The sequence below is a fragment of the Pipistrellus kuhlii genome, unplaced genomic scaffold (genome assembly GCF_014108245.1).
Source record: "Pipistrellus kuhlii isolate mPipKuh1 unplaced genomic scaffold, mPipKuh1.p scaffold_m20_p_1, whole genome shotgun sequence".
Taxonomy (NCBI): Eukaryota; Metazoa; Chordata; class Mammalia; order Chiroptera; family Vespertilionidae; genus Pipistrellus; species Pipistrellus kuhlii.
Window position 1 is genome coordinate 107,195,592 of NW_023425404.1, and position 15,551 is coordinate 107,211,142.

The 15,551-nt window shown below is 37.4% G+C and overlaps 1 protein-coding gene across 1 annotated transcript in view; it reads right to left on the bottom strand.

Moving 5' to 3' along the window:
• Positions 1 to 279: 279 nt before the first annotated feature.
• The window catches only part of ST8SIA6 (ST8 alpha-N-acetyl-neuraminide alpha-2,8-sialyltransferase 6), an 82,468-nt gene continuing 67,196 nt past the window's right edge, over positions 280 to 15,551 (bottom strand). The window contains exons 3-6 of the mRNA XM_045587844.1: positions 11,741 to 11,885; positions 6,622 to 6,734; positions 3,225 to 3,317; positions 280 to 1,096 (exon numbers count right to left, since the gene is read on the bottom strand). Coding sequence (XP_045443800.1) covers positions 631 to 1,096; positions 3,225 to 3,317; positions 6,622 to 6,734; positions 11,741 to 11,885 — 817 coding nt within the window. The 3' untranslated portion in view covers positions 280 to 630. The remainder of the gene's footprint in view (positions 1,097 to 3,224; positions 3,318 to 6,621; positions 6,735 to 11,740; positions 11,886 to 15,551) is intronic.

Below are 15,551 nucleotides of genomic sequence, written 5' to 3' on the forward strand. Positions count from 1 at the left end.
ATTTTAAAATGTAGAAAAAGAATTGGCCCCAAATTTCCAACCAATACCAGTCTTCACAGCGAGTGGCACAGTGAATGTAATCAGAAACAGGCACATTAGCATACAAAGAGAAGGATTTCATTCCTGAATAGTCAAAGGTTTCTTGTTTTAGTAGATAATGTTCTTAAATGCACTCTTTAAGACACGAGGAAAGAAGAGAAGGATAGTTTTGGTAAGAGAGAGGCCAGCAGAGAAACAACCTCAGTGAGTACTGAGTGTTCTCTCCAGAAAGGGTTTCTCCAAACAGCACACCTTTCATTATCAGTCTGGTGAGGGCAGAAATGTAACTATCAAAAGGAAACAGACTTTGAGTACCTAACTCAGGCAAATAGCTTGCCAAGAGTTTTCATAGATTTTCTCATTTTCCTAATATGAGTTAGATAGCCTGGTCCCCACTGTCCAGTCAGGGAAACGGAAGATCAGAAGAGCCGAATGAGTGGCTGAAGTTGCACAATTTGTGGGGAGCTTTGATCAAAATAAGCATTGGGGCTCCTCCTATTACACCCTACAATCACCCGTTTTTGTGTTCTCGAATATTGTGACTCATCTATAGCATTACATGAAAACTACTCCCATTTTAAGTCACTTTGGTTAGGCTATTTCACACTTGCTAAATTGTAATTTGAGGATTCCTTTCATGTGAAGTTGGAGAATTTGGCTGTATTCCTTGGGCATCTCGTGGAAACCACGTTTAGGTAAACTGTTGTCATAGTAGTGGTGGCTGACAGGTGTGTCCTGCACAGTTTTGGAGAAGGGCCAAAATCCATACAGTTTCACGTTCTCACACAGCTCAATGGCCACACTTGTGATCATCAAGCCAGAGGACAGGCGGTACTCTACCACGCCTTTAGTTCTCCAGAAGAGGGCGAGTTTTCTCAGATACTTGGGATGGAAAAACATAACCTTCTGTCTTGCCTTAGATTCTTCCAGGGCTTTGTACACTTTAAAAGAGGGAAGGATGTTGGCCCTGAAGGAAAACGCTGGCAGTAGAAAAAACGCATCTCCGTAGGCTTCAAGGTCTGCTAGAAATACTGCCTTCTCCTCTAAGTTCCCATATCTGCCAGATTTAATAATGAGAGTAACAATAATAATATTAATCATCATCATCAAAGTAGTGGTTTTGGTAACACAGACTAAATTTAGCTCTAGCCAAAAAAAAAAAAAAAAAAAAAAAAAAAAAAAAAAAAAATGGAACCATGCAAATCACTGTATATAAAAAGACAAGCCATAGACTCGGAAAAAACTCACAGTAAGTCTCTTGTAAATATAAAGAGCTAGGCCTTCATTTCTTTTCTTGGTATTTCTAGAATTTAATTCCTACTTTCTTACTGGGCCATACCCTTAACTGGACACACATTTCTTATTTTCTCTAATCTTCTATCTCAGTAATCTAAGGTTGCTTTTTGATGCTGAAACACTTTCCATGTCTATAATGATGAAATGTTTTCTCAAACGTAGGACTTTCTTAAAATATTTACACATTTAAAAAAAATTCATCAAGCTGTATTCTTGTGATTTGTGTATTTTTTGAACGTGTGATTAAAAGAAAAGTTTCCTTTAGAAAACCTAAAAACAATATAAATACACACATTTTTAAAATTCCCTCCACTCTAACTGTGATAGCTTTACATGTTCAATTTACATAATTACACAATGTTGTGTATTTTGAAAATAAGCCTTTGGGAGAAAGATACTGAAAGGTTTGGAGTGGCCTGGATCATGCACCAGTGAGTCGAGGCCATAATGTATCCAAAGAACTTTTATTTTGGGCACCTGGGTGCAGGTGGGCTGAGTCAGAATCAGCAGAGGCTGAAGGGAGAGGCGAGTTTTTATTAACTTCTGCTGGCTGCAAACAGTTCTGCTGACGTAAGGGTCCATCCCGTCCTTTGTTCCTCCCATTGCCAGATCTTTAGTGGTTACCTGGGCTGTGCAGTGTTCAGGCTGCAAGCTTTCTGCAAGATATCTGCTAAGCACCATACGTTTCCTCTGCTCCATCTCATTCTCTTTAACTCTTTCAGATACAGTCTATATAATAAAAGCCTAAGCGACAGTTATGACAGAACAACTGGAACGATCAGCCGCTATAATGCAAATTGACCACCAGAGGGCAGATGCTCAACGTAGACGTTGCCCCCCCTTGTGGTCAGTGAGCTCCCACAGGGGGAGCACTGCTCAGCCAGAAGCCAGGCTCATGGCTGGCGAATGCAGCGGTGATAGTGGGTGCCCCTTCTGCCTCTGCGGCAGCACTAAGGAGCAGAACTAAGGAGCAGCGAGCAGGCAGGCAGTAAGGAGCAAGCAATTCCAGGATGGGAGAGGGTGCAGGACCCCCTCCTCCAGTGCATGAGTTTCGTGCACTGGGCCTCTAGTATCTTATATTCTCTTAACAGATACCAGAACTATTTAAGGGGTGTATTCTAGTATGGTAATAATTACTATTAGTCCCTTTTGGTTTAAATAATACAGCAAAACTACTACATGGAATTTTTATTAACCAACCATTTTATGGTAATTACATGTGGAAAATAAATCATGGGGATAATTCTTTAGTATTATACTATCCAAAGTGAAAATCAAATTGAGCCAGGTCCTCTCAAGTTTCCAGATAGATTATTTTTATCAATGAGGTACTATCAAGATAAAAGGGTAACACTAAAATTCTGAAAGAAAACTGAAAAACATCACTTCTATAAAAAATGATGAAGAAACAAGGTTTTCATTTGATGAGCAACATTCAGCTTATGACATTAGAAGTACAACTGATGATGACTTCTTATGAGCCACAATCTTGATAGAAATTCAAAAATTACAAATGTATATATTTCCCCCAAAAGTCACGCCAGCTGTATTGCAAGTCAGTCTCAGCAATAAGATTGGTGCTCAGCCCTAACCGGTTTGGCCCAGTGGATAGAGGATCGGCCTGCGGACTAAAAAGTCCCAGGTTCGATTCCGGTCAGGGGCATGTACCTCGGTTGCCGGCACATTCCCAGTAGGAGGTGTGCAGGAGGCATCTGATTGATGTTTCTCTCTCCTCAATGTTTCTAACTCTCTATCCCTCTCCCTTCCTCTCTGTAAAAAATCAATAAAATATATTTTAACAACAAAAAAAAGATTGGTGCTCAAATTAAGAAACATGCTAAACAATGAACAAATGTTCTTGAACTGTTGTATAAGTTGGAGATACTTACTTTAGTCTTATGATACTGGGATTTATGGTCACAAGGTTGGTTTTACTGCCAACATCTTTACTAACATTTCCTGTTGTTGGGGGAAGGTTACACCTGAAATTTTGAAGAAATTATTTTCAAAATACAACTTGAAAAATAAAATACATTCAGACATATGTGATATGTCATTTTTTTGAATTTATGAATTTATTGGGTTAACTGATTCATAAAATTACACAGGTTTCAGGTGCACAATTCCACAACATATCATCTGTACATTTTTTTTGTATGTTCACCACCCCAAGTCAAGTCTCCGGCTATCACCGTTTATCCGTCCTACACATTCTCCACCTCCCTGCCATTACCTCTTTTTTTTTTTTTTTTTTTTTCTTTTTTTTTAGAAAAACACTGATGTTAAGAGTTCCTTAGAATTCACCCAATTTGCATTGAAAACTAATTAATAAGTATTGAACTCTTTGTTGATTCAGCATTGCTTATTATATACAAATTTGATAAATGACTTAAACATTGATTAGGACCTTTATAAGTAACAATGCTAGAACTGACAATTGAACCTTGCCTAGCTTTTGAAGAGTTCACACTCTTCTGATTAAAATTATTATTTATGTTGATTATATTCTCACAGTGGTATAACCACCAACTTACAGATTTTAAAATATTGAGGCATTGTGATGAAGGTGATAGAATCTGCCACAACAAACATTACATTGAAAAAAAATTAAAATTTCCTGATTTCCATATGGATAGTTTTCCCACCAAATTATGCTGTTAATAAATAAAACCCCAATATTCCTATAATGATGTTTAATAAGTACTGTTTTTTCAAATTGAAAAACAAATTACAAATTGTAATTTTGAGTAATTCTATTCCTGTCACACACAAAAAAGGGGAAATTAGCTATGACTCCCTAAGTATCGTTTACAGAATTTCAAGTAGACCAATTCTTTAAAACTATACAAAGGGAGCATCTCTGGGTATTTCCTTAAGGAAGGCTACTGAAAGTTTATGTGTTCTGAGGAATGAATGAAGTTGAAAATTCTATTACATGCTCTATTAAGCATACAAACAAATGAAACAAGCACTTCCCACCTTGATAAAAAGATTTATCTGAAAACAATCAAATATAGCACTTTGGAATAATATTAATCATAGATAATAGATCAGAAATGACCCCATTAGTGGGGCTTCCTGTAACAAATCTACTTTCTAGGGCAGTCTCATATTCTGTTGAAGAATAAAAGGTAATTTTCACATACAATAGTATCAAAGGAGATTTCTAGAGGAAATACTGGGTTTGGAGATATATATATATATATGTATCAGTATAGGAAAGCCACTCATCCCCTATCTTTGTTCCTTATATTCTTAACTTGTAGCTCCCAATTTTTTAAAATGAAAATAAAGTAATAGTAAGCACTTTCCAGATTGTTTTATAAAATGTACATCCAAAATAAGTGCAAACTTAAAAATTAAGTAAATTTTAATGACGCCAATCAAGTCTAGCTCTTATTTTGCCTTTTGCTTTTTTAAAGGCAAACTTCAAAGGGAACTCTATATGCAGAAAAATGCCTGGCATCAGCAAATATAGACTCTAGAAATACATGCATTTATTTTAAAGTTATAAATTAGTAACTGTTGAGATTTTAGAAACTTAAAACTAGACTGGTATTTTCTATATTTGCATAAAGTCAAATGGATGTTTAGGAATGATACCACAGATGTTTTGGGAATTTTAAGTTTATAAAAAGTCTTTTATAAAAATTATTTATCTTCATGATAGCTTTTTTTAGTACTGAGTACTTCAACCAAATGGCTAATCATTCAGATACTGGCTATTTGAACATTCTTTATGAGGAACACACCCTTTAACTGTTGAACTGCTGGGTCTGTTTTTCTGTCATGAATTTCAGCATAAAAATTTTAAATGAGATTAAAATGAGGGAGAAACTATGGATCACTTTTTTTTTTATTTGCTAAAAAAAGGCAACATTGAATTGATAAGGATCAAAGGGTCTCCTCTGATGTTTAAATTAGTGTTCCTGAAAGAGGAAACCAGATTCCAATTTACTATTTTTTAAGTGTACAATGCAATGATTTTATTTCTATTTATTTAATTAAAATTTTAATGTTTCCATAATTGTAGGTGTCACCCTTTTCCCCACCTCTGCCCACCCCCACCTCTCCCTTCCTTGGCCTTCACCAAACTGTTATCCATGGACAGAGCATCTTCCCATGCACCAAAACATTGCTGGTTCGATTCCTGGTGCAGGAGGCAACCAATCGATGTTTTGCTCTCACATCAGTGTTTCTCTTTCTCTCTCCCTTCCTTTATTTCTAAAGATCAATACAGGTATGTGAATATTTTTGAAAGGAGCATTTCAATAGAAAAAAAAAAAGTGCATTTCAACAGAAAGGAATAAATCACCTTTTCTTCATATTCTGAAACAGAGATATCCTGTAACATGGTTTATGAATACAGGCACTCATGGAAACCACTTTTGTTTCTACTTTTGCAAGCTAGCTGGTACTAAGATATAAAGATTTTAAAGAGCATAATAAAAAAGCTGTACAATTTTTTTAAGTTTCAAGTCAGAAAACTAAATAAACAAGAATGTGGCTTGGTCGTATGAACAGTGCCCATTTCAGCATTTTCTCAAGTATTATCTGGGAACAAAACTTCCTTGAAATGCTCTTAAAAAAAAAAAAAAAAGCACAAAAAGGGTTTCAAGGTCAGGTGAAGCTGGGAAATGCTGCTCCATGGTGGCCTCTCACAGAGCCATGAAGCCCTTAAGACACAGAAGGCTCTGACAAGTCCTGCCACCCTGCCACGCAGACCCCCCTTCACCGGGATTTCGCCCAGAGTTTCTGAAAAGTAAAGGATCACAGAGCATTTGTATCCTTCTGGTATCCATGTTCAGAAGAACTAATGATCCATTTAGCACTGCGGGAAAGCCTATCAAAATAATTTGTAGTCTAGGCCCTGACTGGTTATTCTCAGGGGTTAGTGTCCACCCCCAGACCAAAGGGTCACAGATTTGCTTCCTGGTCAAGGACATGTACCTGGATTGTAGGGTTGATCCCTGGCCCAGGTCTGGGTGTGTGGGGGAGGCAACCAATTGATGTGTGTTTTTCACATCAATCTTTCTCTCTCTCTCTCACTCCCTCCCTCCTCTCTTCCCCTCTATTCTTTCTAAAAACCAATGGGGAAAAAATATCCCAGGGAAGGGTTAACAAACAAACATTTTTAAAGAAAAAAGTTCTCAAAAGAAATAATAATTAATAATAATAATAATTTGTAGACAACACAGCTCAAAATTTACAGATTATCTTTACACAAACCCTGTAAAATTTCCAACTGATCTTTGGTTCAAAGAAATCCAGCTGAACATGTCTTACCTAAAAACGAAGTCAGATTTATCTATTTCAGCTCCGCAGAGAGAATTATTCAGAATCCCCCCGTTTCCAACCACTGCACACTGATTGTAAGGGCGCTCCAGAAAAGGCTGTGACTAGAAAAGAAAAAAAAAAAAAAAAGTGAAAACTACCATGAAACAGCTTTTCTTTTAGAACCATAGACATTATCAGCTTAATTCAAGCAGCTTAATTTTTATGCATACTAAGTAAAGAAGAACAAGAAAAAGAGAAGTAGTAACTGCCAGCACATGTTAATCAATTTAAGACTCATAATAAAAAAATCTCCTAAACCTGTTATTTTTCTGCAGAGAAATATACAGCATATCACACATAATGTAATGTAATAATACACTACATATTTGTAAATAAAAATATAATGCAGTTTACATCACATAATTAAATATATTTTATTGATTTTTTTACAGAGAGGAAGGGAGAGGGAGAGAGAGTTAGAAACATTGATGAGAGAGAAACATCGATCAGCTGCCTCTTGCACACCTCCTACTGGGATGTGCCCGCAACCAAGGTACATGCCCTTGACCGAAATCGAACCTGGGACCCTTGAGTGTGCAGGCCGACGCTCTATCCACTGAGCTAAACCAGTTAGGGCATACATTACATAATTAAAACGAGAATAGCAAAATCCCACATTGTGCCTCACCAACAGGAACATTTTCAGCAAAAAAAAAACCCAAAAAAACAAAAAACAAAAAAACCCAGAAAAAAGAAGTTGGAAAGTAGTGTAAAATCCTTTATGCTGGGGAAAATGAATAGCTAATTTAGCAACATTTCCTCTGCTTCTTAAATAATTAGGCCTTCAGGCTCAGCGACGATGGGAGATTTATGCCTGCCATCTCCGCAAGTGACCAGCACGGCATTTCAGGGAGGCCTACTCACCCTGCACTCACACAGTTCAAATTAATTTCCCAGGCCTGAGTCTTTTAAAATTTTTCCAAAGGACCGAACTTGCCTACCTCAGAAGACCACTTTCCCACTTTCACCGAATGCTCCTCAGTCAGAAGCATAACCTTTCATTTCAACACAACACTTTGCTGGTCACTTTCCCTGAAGGAATGGTGTGACCCTGACCAGCAGCGAGGGTGCCAGTTCATACTCTACAGTGACAAGGTCTTGATTCACTTCCTTTGTTTCTTTAGCATTTGAGTGTGAGTCCTTAATTACATTTCATTGTTCCTCGGCTGGCATTGCAGACCTAGCACAGTGCAATGTGTGCAATGACTTTTAAATAAGTGCTTGCTGGCCCAATGTCTCTCCCCTCCTCCCCCTTCCCCCTTTGCATTGAACTGAAGCCCACTTGTGAGGAGCTTGTGAGAGCGAACTGGTAACTCTTCAGGAGTTTTGTGAGGGGATTGTTAAACCACCGGTAGGTTAAAATCGGCAGCGGTGGGGGAGTTTACATCACTACTAATAAAATCAGCAAATGCTACAAGTCAGGGCACCTACTCCCCAACGCCAGTTTACCAGCACAACTAGCAACAGCCCGGGGCCAGCGTGGTCTGGGCGTGCAGCACGGCAGACCCTGAGTCACTGTTGAAATAAGAAATTAAGAATATACAACTCATGTAAAGACTGCTGTTTGAATTTTAAACTCTGCTAAGGCAATTTTCCTGTACCTGGGACCATAACCTTTGGAGATTAACCATTGAGTTCTGCTTCTGCAAGATAGGGCCACATTCCAATGTCCAGCAGGATGTGACTGGGAATGAACCTGCGGGCTGACCCCAGTTTTTAGAATATAGCCTTTAGGATTCAGAATTTAGAACAAAGGAAAATTCCTGTGGTTTGAACTGTTGCAGAGTTCCCGAGCGGTCGGACGGTACAGGGGGAGAATTTGAAGAGACTTGCTTTGTCCATCGCGCTATGGGCTTAGGGAGGATGAGTTCAAGTTCTGGGCAAGGTTACATGCAGAACTTTCTTTTTCATTAAAGAGCCAGCCCTATGTGCACTTAGTGGTTATCTCGATGCTGGCCTTGAAAAACAATGCTGTTCTATCCAATTGAGAAAGTGCACCTGGCATGGTATTGAGATTGTGGGCATATCTGGTCTCTGGCCTGCAAGGTCAGACAGCTAAGTTTATCTTCATCATTCTTCAAACGGGCTAAAGCAAACTAGAAAGGAACATTTTATCTAGAAAGAACAGCAGAAAATTCCAAACAACAATTTATTGCAGAATGGGGGTTTTCCTTCTCAGAACCTTTAAAAATAACTACCTGCCCCAAAGCGTTTGGAGTCCGCCTGCGTGTGGTGCTTTTGCGGTTGCCCTGGCCAGATATTTCAATAAACCCTTGTCTGCTTTTTTAAATAAATCATCAGCCTCCGGTGGTCTTATTTTGAACCCAGGGTTGACCCCACAACAACTGTGATTGCCGTCTGTGCACCTGGGAGATGCCTCACAAGCAAAGAGAGCTCTATTTCAGCACTTCTTCGATTGTCTTTAAAAGTTAAAAATCAGCTGAAACTGGTTTGGCTCAGTGGATAGAGCGTTGGCCTGCGGACTGAAAGGTCCTGGGTTCGGGTCAAGGGCATGTATCTTGGTTGCGGGCACATCCCCAGTAGGGGGTGTGCAAGAGGCAGCTGATCAATGATTCTCTCTCATCGATCTCTAACTCTCTATCCCTCTCTCTTCCTCACTGTAAAAAATCAATAAAATATATTTTTAAAAAAGTTAAAAATCATAAGGTGCTTATTATGCAAGGGCAACCAAGTGCATCGCATGTTGAGGCATTTAACCGACACAGCAGTATAAGCAATTTACCGCTGGGAGGCTGGAGGCATGAGTTAAAGCTAGAAAGTGGCAGAGCTGGGATTCAAACCCAGGCAATCTGTGTCAGGGTGCATCTCTTAACCCATACCATTACACAGCTCCTCACATTCAGTGCCTAAAACACTGACATGCGTGCCTTTTTTCTCTTTATGTCCCCAATGCCTAGCAGACTGCCTGGCTCCCAAATATCTCAAGGAATTTTAACTCACTAAACTTCTAGCTCAAAATATTTTAAGACTGTGTTTACTAACCAGTATCACAATAAATTCTGAATTTTATAGGCAGAGTAGAACGCAAATATGCTCTTTATGCCACAATAGAAGAGGTTACTGAGGGAAGCGTATCTCCAATTAAGCAGTCAAAATGACATGTGTTTTTCTCCGACTTTTTAGTCAACTGGGGGAAAAAGTCCATGTGCTTTTGTACCTCAGAGTTCAGGAAGAGTTAAAATAAATTACAAACATCAACATTCCCTACCTTACACCTCCCAAGAAATGCAAATTGGCCCAACTCCAGGGTCTGCACATTGCTCACTCTGGTTGGAAAACAACTTTGTTGTTTTCTCTTGCAAGTTACTCCAAAAGCAAATTTTTTGGAGAAAGCAACCTCACGGCTTTTAATCAAAAGCAACTACTGAGACCTCGGTGTTGCCCAGCAGTCCTGAGCTGAGTGCAGCAAAGCAGAACTGAGCAGGGAAGACCGGCAGAAAGCAAGGTGGGAGAGCGGTCAGCTTCCCCAGAAGCCGTAGCCATGGAACCCAGATGTTTCAACAACGACAACAAAAACCTGTTACCTAGCTTTGCGACTGTTACTGAATTGACTTTAGAAATTTCTCCTCCCACTTTTAAAAAAATCAATTATGAATTTGACAAGTGAATGTTGCTAATTGCAAACTGAATTATCCAGCCTCTGTCAAGTTTTGTGGTGCCAATTAGAAGCAAGAAATAGCTCCCGTTCCTCTGTTCTGGTCAGTCTCAAGCACAAAACAACAACAACAAGACAAACAAACAGACAGACAGACACTAGCAAAAACTGCATGGGTGATAGGATTGCTCCTTGGAGAACTCTCCCAGCTTTCAAAGATAGGGAATATAAATATACTTTAGTTACCATCTTTCCAATTGTTGGTATTTCAGTGTTTCCTGAGGGTGTTATAGAATATCTTATTGAGTTATTTTTTGCCTTCCTTTTCTTCTAGAAAATGTGTAACATTTTTTCCTACTGTTTTCTGTTTATTTTCATTTATTCCCAGAAAATTATTTTTTTGAATTGTAATAAATTCAACTTATATGACAATAAATTAGCTGTAAGAAAGGCTCTAATAGTCTATAGTTGGTAAAATGCACATATTAAGTGATCTCATTTAGATCATATTGACTTGTCCTAATTGCTTTTAATAAAATCAATTGCAAAAGATTCCGTAGAGTGTATGTTTTTAAGCCATGGTCTGGCCTTCCTGACAAAAATTCCCCCCAACTTTGGATTTATATTAAGGAACTGATTTCTTCTTGTAATGATATTGTATCATTACTCACCAGTTAATTTAACAAATATGTGATGGGTGCATATGTATGAGGGAGTGTTCTAGGAGCTTGGGATCCAGCAGTAAACACACAAGGCAAACACCCATCTATGGGGTTATATGACCAATTATATGACCAATAATTCTTACACATTTGCTTCCCAAAGGTTAAAGGTTTAAGTCCATAGTTCTTTGTAAAGGAGTTGACTCAGTCACCCAAACTGACAATTGGAAGAATCCTGTTCTAGGCGAGAACTGGTCATCTTCTCAAGCCCCAGCAATTGCCATGCAATTGCCATGCGGAGAGCCCAAGCACCTCATCTCTTTTGAGGATGAGTCATGAAAACTCAAGAAGTGGGAACGTTTATCTTTTATTTTAATATATATTTTATTGATTTTTTACAGAGGAAGGGAGAGAGATAGAGAGCTAGAAACGTCGATGAGAGAGAAACATCAACCAGCTGCCTCTTGCACACCCCCTACCGGGGATGTGCCCGCAACCAATGTACATGCCCTTGACAGGAATCAAACCTGGGACCTTTCAGTCCGCAGACCAACGCTCTACCACTGAGCCAAACCGGCTTCGGCGGAACGTTTATCTTTTAAGATATAAATTCCACCCCCTGCAGAGCCAGCATGCATTCAAAACTGCCTTTTAAAGTGGACTACTATTCATATCTTATACAACAGTGTACGGTACTTTAATTAATTAGCTCCTTCATTATCATGAATCATAACTTGAAGTGAGAGAAAATTCACCTGGAATGATGACACCACAACAAATCTTTACTCACCACTGGAAACATATCAAAAATGTTCTTTGTAATTAAGACTATTTTTTTGCTTTCTCCGTCGTAACTTAAGTTAGTCCCGATTGGGGAGTTATTTTGAGAAACAATGAAGTTTTGCACAGCGTCACAACAGGAAGCGAGTTTTGCTCTGAAAAATATAACAATAAAAGGGAGCTGTGGAATAAGATGGAGAAACCAAAAACAGAAACTACCATGGGAAAAGCAAATGAGAGTGTGTTTTTTTTTGTTTGTTTGTTTTTTTCCATTTTGACTTTCCAAAGGAAGAGAAATCATTCACAAAGATGACATTTTTATTTCAGTTCGTGCTAACTGTCCCTGGATGGTGAACTGGTGGGATAAACTAGCAAAGAAGGCCAAATACTCATTAATACAATGATTTAAACATAAAAATTTCACCCCAATGATAATGTTTAATATTAAAGAGAAAAATAACAAAATACATTATAATTATCTTGTAATAATTATAAAGTGCAGGAACTAAATTAAGAACATTAAGCGCAGTTACAAATAGTCCAAAGCAATATGCAATCATTTTTTATTGGACAAATCCAATGAAAAGAATCATTACAGTGATTTTTTCCCCCAAGCTCTAGAGGTATAACTTACAAATACAAATTGTATTTAGAGTGTACAACTTTATGTTTTGATATGCATATACATTGCGAGATAATCACCACAATCAAGCAAATTAATATATCCATCACCTCACATACCCTGTTTCCCCAAAAATAAGACAGAGTCTTATATTAATTTTTTCCTCCCAAAGTTGCGCTAGGTCTTATTTTCAGGGGATGTCTTATCTTTCCATGTGCTAGGTCTTATTTTCAGAGGATGTCTTATTTTCGGGGAAACATGGGTAGTTATTATTTTTTCTTTTTTGTGTGTGAACACTTAAGATATACCCCTTAGCAAATTTCAAGTATACAATGCAGTATTGCTAATTATAGTTAACAATGTTATACATTAATAGAGTGAATTTTTGAGAGGAAGGGAGAGGGAGAGAGAGATAGAAACATCAATGATGAAAAGAATCATTGATTGGCTGCCTCCTGCACACCCCACACTGGGGACCGAGCCCAGAACCCTGGCATGTGCCCTTGACCAGAATCAAACCTGGGACCCTTCGATCCGCAGGCTGACACTCTATCCATTGGACCAAACCAAACCAGCTAGGGCAATAGAGTGAATTTTTAAATAAAGCAAAATTAAAGTTGCCATTTCTTATAGAAAACCCATAAGAACTGTAACTCAGTATCAAGCTATATTTCAAAACTCTTACTGTGGAGTGAAACATCATCATTAGAAGAAGATCCAGGAAGGTCTTTGCAGGGCTCATCTGAGTTTGCCCCAACCCTCAGGCTTTACGTTATGTTTATTTTACATAACTCTCCAGGGATGTAGAACCCATAGCATCTTTTGATAATTATCCCAGACTTTAATCAACCTTGAAATCAAAAGATTATTCCATTTGAACAACCAAACTAGTACCTAATTCCATTTCCCTTGTTAGTTTTTCAGAGAATTTCCTCGGGAAAACTCTTTTTGTAATTGGAAATGGTAAACAAGCAAATGGTAAACAAGCAAATGGTAAACAAGCAAAACTTGGGCCTTTTCAATCTTAAAGAGTCTTATAGAATTTCCTCTTCTCTCAGATTTTCCTTGGAGGAGTCATTTTTCATAATTTTTAACCATCTTGCTCCTTTTAAGCCTTGACTTATTTCTCCATATTATCTATTCAATAAATATGAAAGCTGGATCCAATCATAGTGCAGGGGACAGTGACTAATCAGTGGGCAGAGCTGACTATGGGCAATGCTGACACCCTAGATTCATTCCCCTTTTTGTTTCTTTGTTTTGTTTTGTTTGTTATTGTTTTTTTTTGTGTGTGTTTTTTGTCCTGAAAGATATACTTTTGTACATGTCCGTACTGAATTTTGTCCCTTTGAAAAAAATACATTTTAATCTGCCATAGTCATTTTGAATTATAATCCAGGCTCCCTACATTCTAATAATTCTCATGGTACAAAAAGTCAGTTCCTGTGATATTATTTGTGCCCAGAAATGAAGATTTTAAAAAATACTTCTTATGAGTTCTTTTTAAATAGTACATGCTTCTTAACTGAATCCTATCACCTGCTAATCATCCTTCTTTGTATTTCAGAACCTGGAGATCAGCAAAAGAACAAAAAAACTTGAAATGATGTATAGTCAAAACATAATACTAAGTCCTTTTTAATTATAAATGTAATTTCTTAAGCATTCATGTGCCATATGGCAAGCTCAGAAATCCTTATGTGTTTTATGATTTCACTTATATGTAAGTGCAACCTAAAGAACAAAACAAATGAACAAATGCAATTGAAACAGACTCAAAATCAAAAGGATTAAGAAGTACAAATTAGGAGTCACGAATAGTCACAGGAATGAAAAGTACACCATAGGGAAATACAGTCACTAGTACTGTGATAACTATGTATAAGGCCAGGCGAGTAATTCAGATATTGGGGGATCACTTCATAAAGTATATGATTGTCTTACTATGCTATCCACCTGAAACAAATACAGAATGATATTGAATATAAACTATAATTGAAAAAAAAGAAATCCTTATGTGTTCATAATTTTAAATGTCTCTTTTAGGCTTCATTTTGAGAAAAGGTAATGGAATAAATTCTTATTTAGCTTTGACAAGAAATTTAATTTCTCTAATCATAGTTAGTGCTTGAAAGAATATTACATCACCAAAAAACAACATTACCCAAGGTACCCTTTGTGGTTTTTAAATATTAATAGGTTTTATTCTGAAGTTATATTTTCAACATAGATTATAAAATTTTCAAAACTACAGGAAAACTGAAAGAATTGGACAATGAGCACTTGAATAATCACCAGCTACTCTCTACAGTTAACTTTTTACTCTATTTGTCTTACTGTGTATTTATTCATTGTCGTAGGTATTATAATTTAAAGTAAATTACAGGTATCAGTACACTTTACCCCTAAACACTTCAGCATGTATACTGTTATTTTGTTTATATTTTGGGGTAAATGTTATATTCAATAAAATCATAAGTGTATTCAGTGAATTTTGAGAGATGCATATACCCGTTACCCAACCACCTATATCAAGATATAGAATATAACCCCCAGATAATTCCCTCATACCCCTTCCCAGTTTATCTTCAGTCCTCTCCTATCTCAAAGCAACCATATTTGTAATTTTTTTAATCAAAGATTAGTTTTGTCTGTCTTAGAATCTATATAAGCAGAATCATATAATATGCATGCTTTTTAAAAAAGACTTTTTCTCTCAGAATAAATTTTTTGCAATTAGTGTACCCTGTTTCCCCGAAAATAAGACAGTGTCTTATATTAATTTTTTCTCCCAAAGTTGTGCTAGGTCTTATTTTCAGGGGATGTCTTATTTTCGGAGGATGTCTTATTTTCGGGGAAACACGGGTATATTGCTGCATGTGTAGTAAGTAGTCCATTTTATTGCTGAAGTAGTATTCCACTGCATGGATGTGTCAGAGTTAACCATCTCCCTTGCATTTCAAAAGAAATCACTATCAAAAAACAAAGTTAAACACCTGATCACTCATATAACCTCCCAGAAAAAAATAGAATTATCCAAAATGTTATTTCTGAAGCCTGCTTTGTTTCACTAGCCAATGGGACTTTTTGAGGGTTTATATTCAGTGGCAGAATTATCAATATATGCCTTTTGTCACGTCCCAGCTCACCATGTGATAGAGATCCCTGTAAGAACCAGTGTTAGTGAAAAGTTGAACTG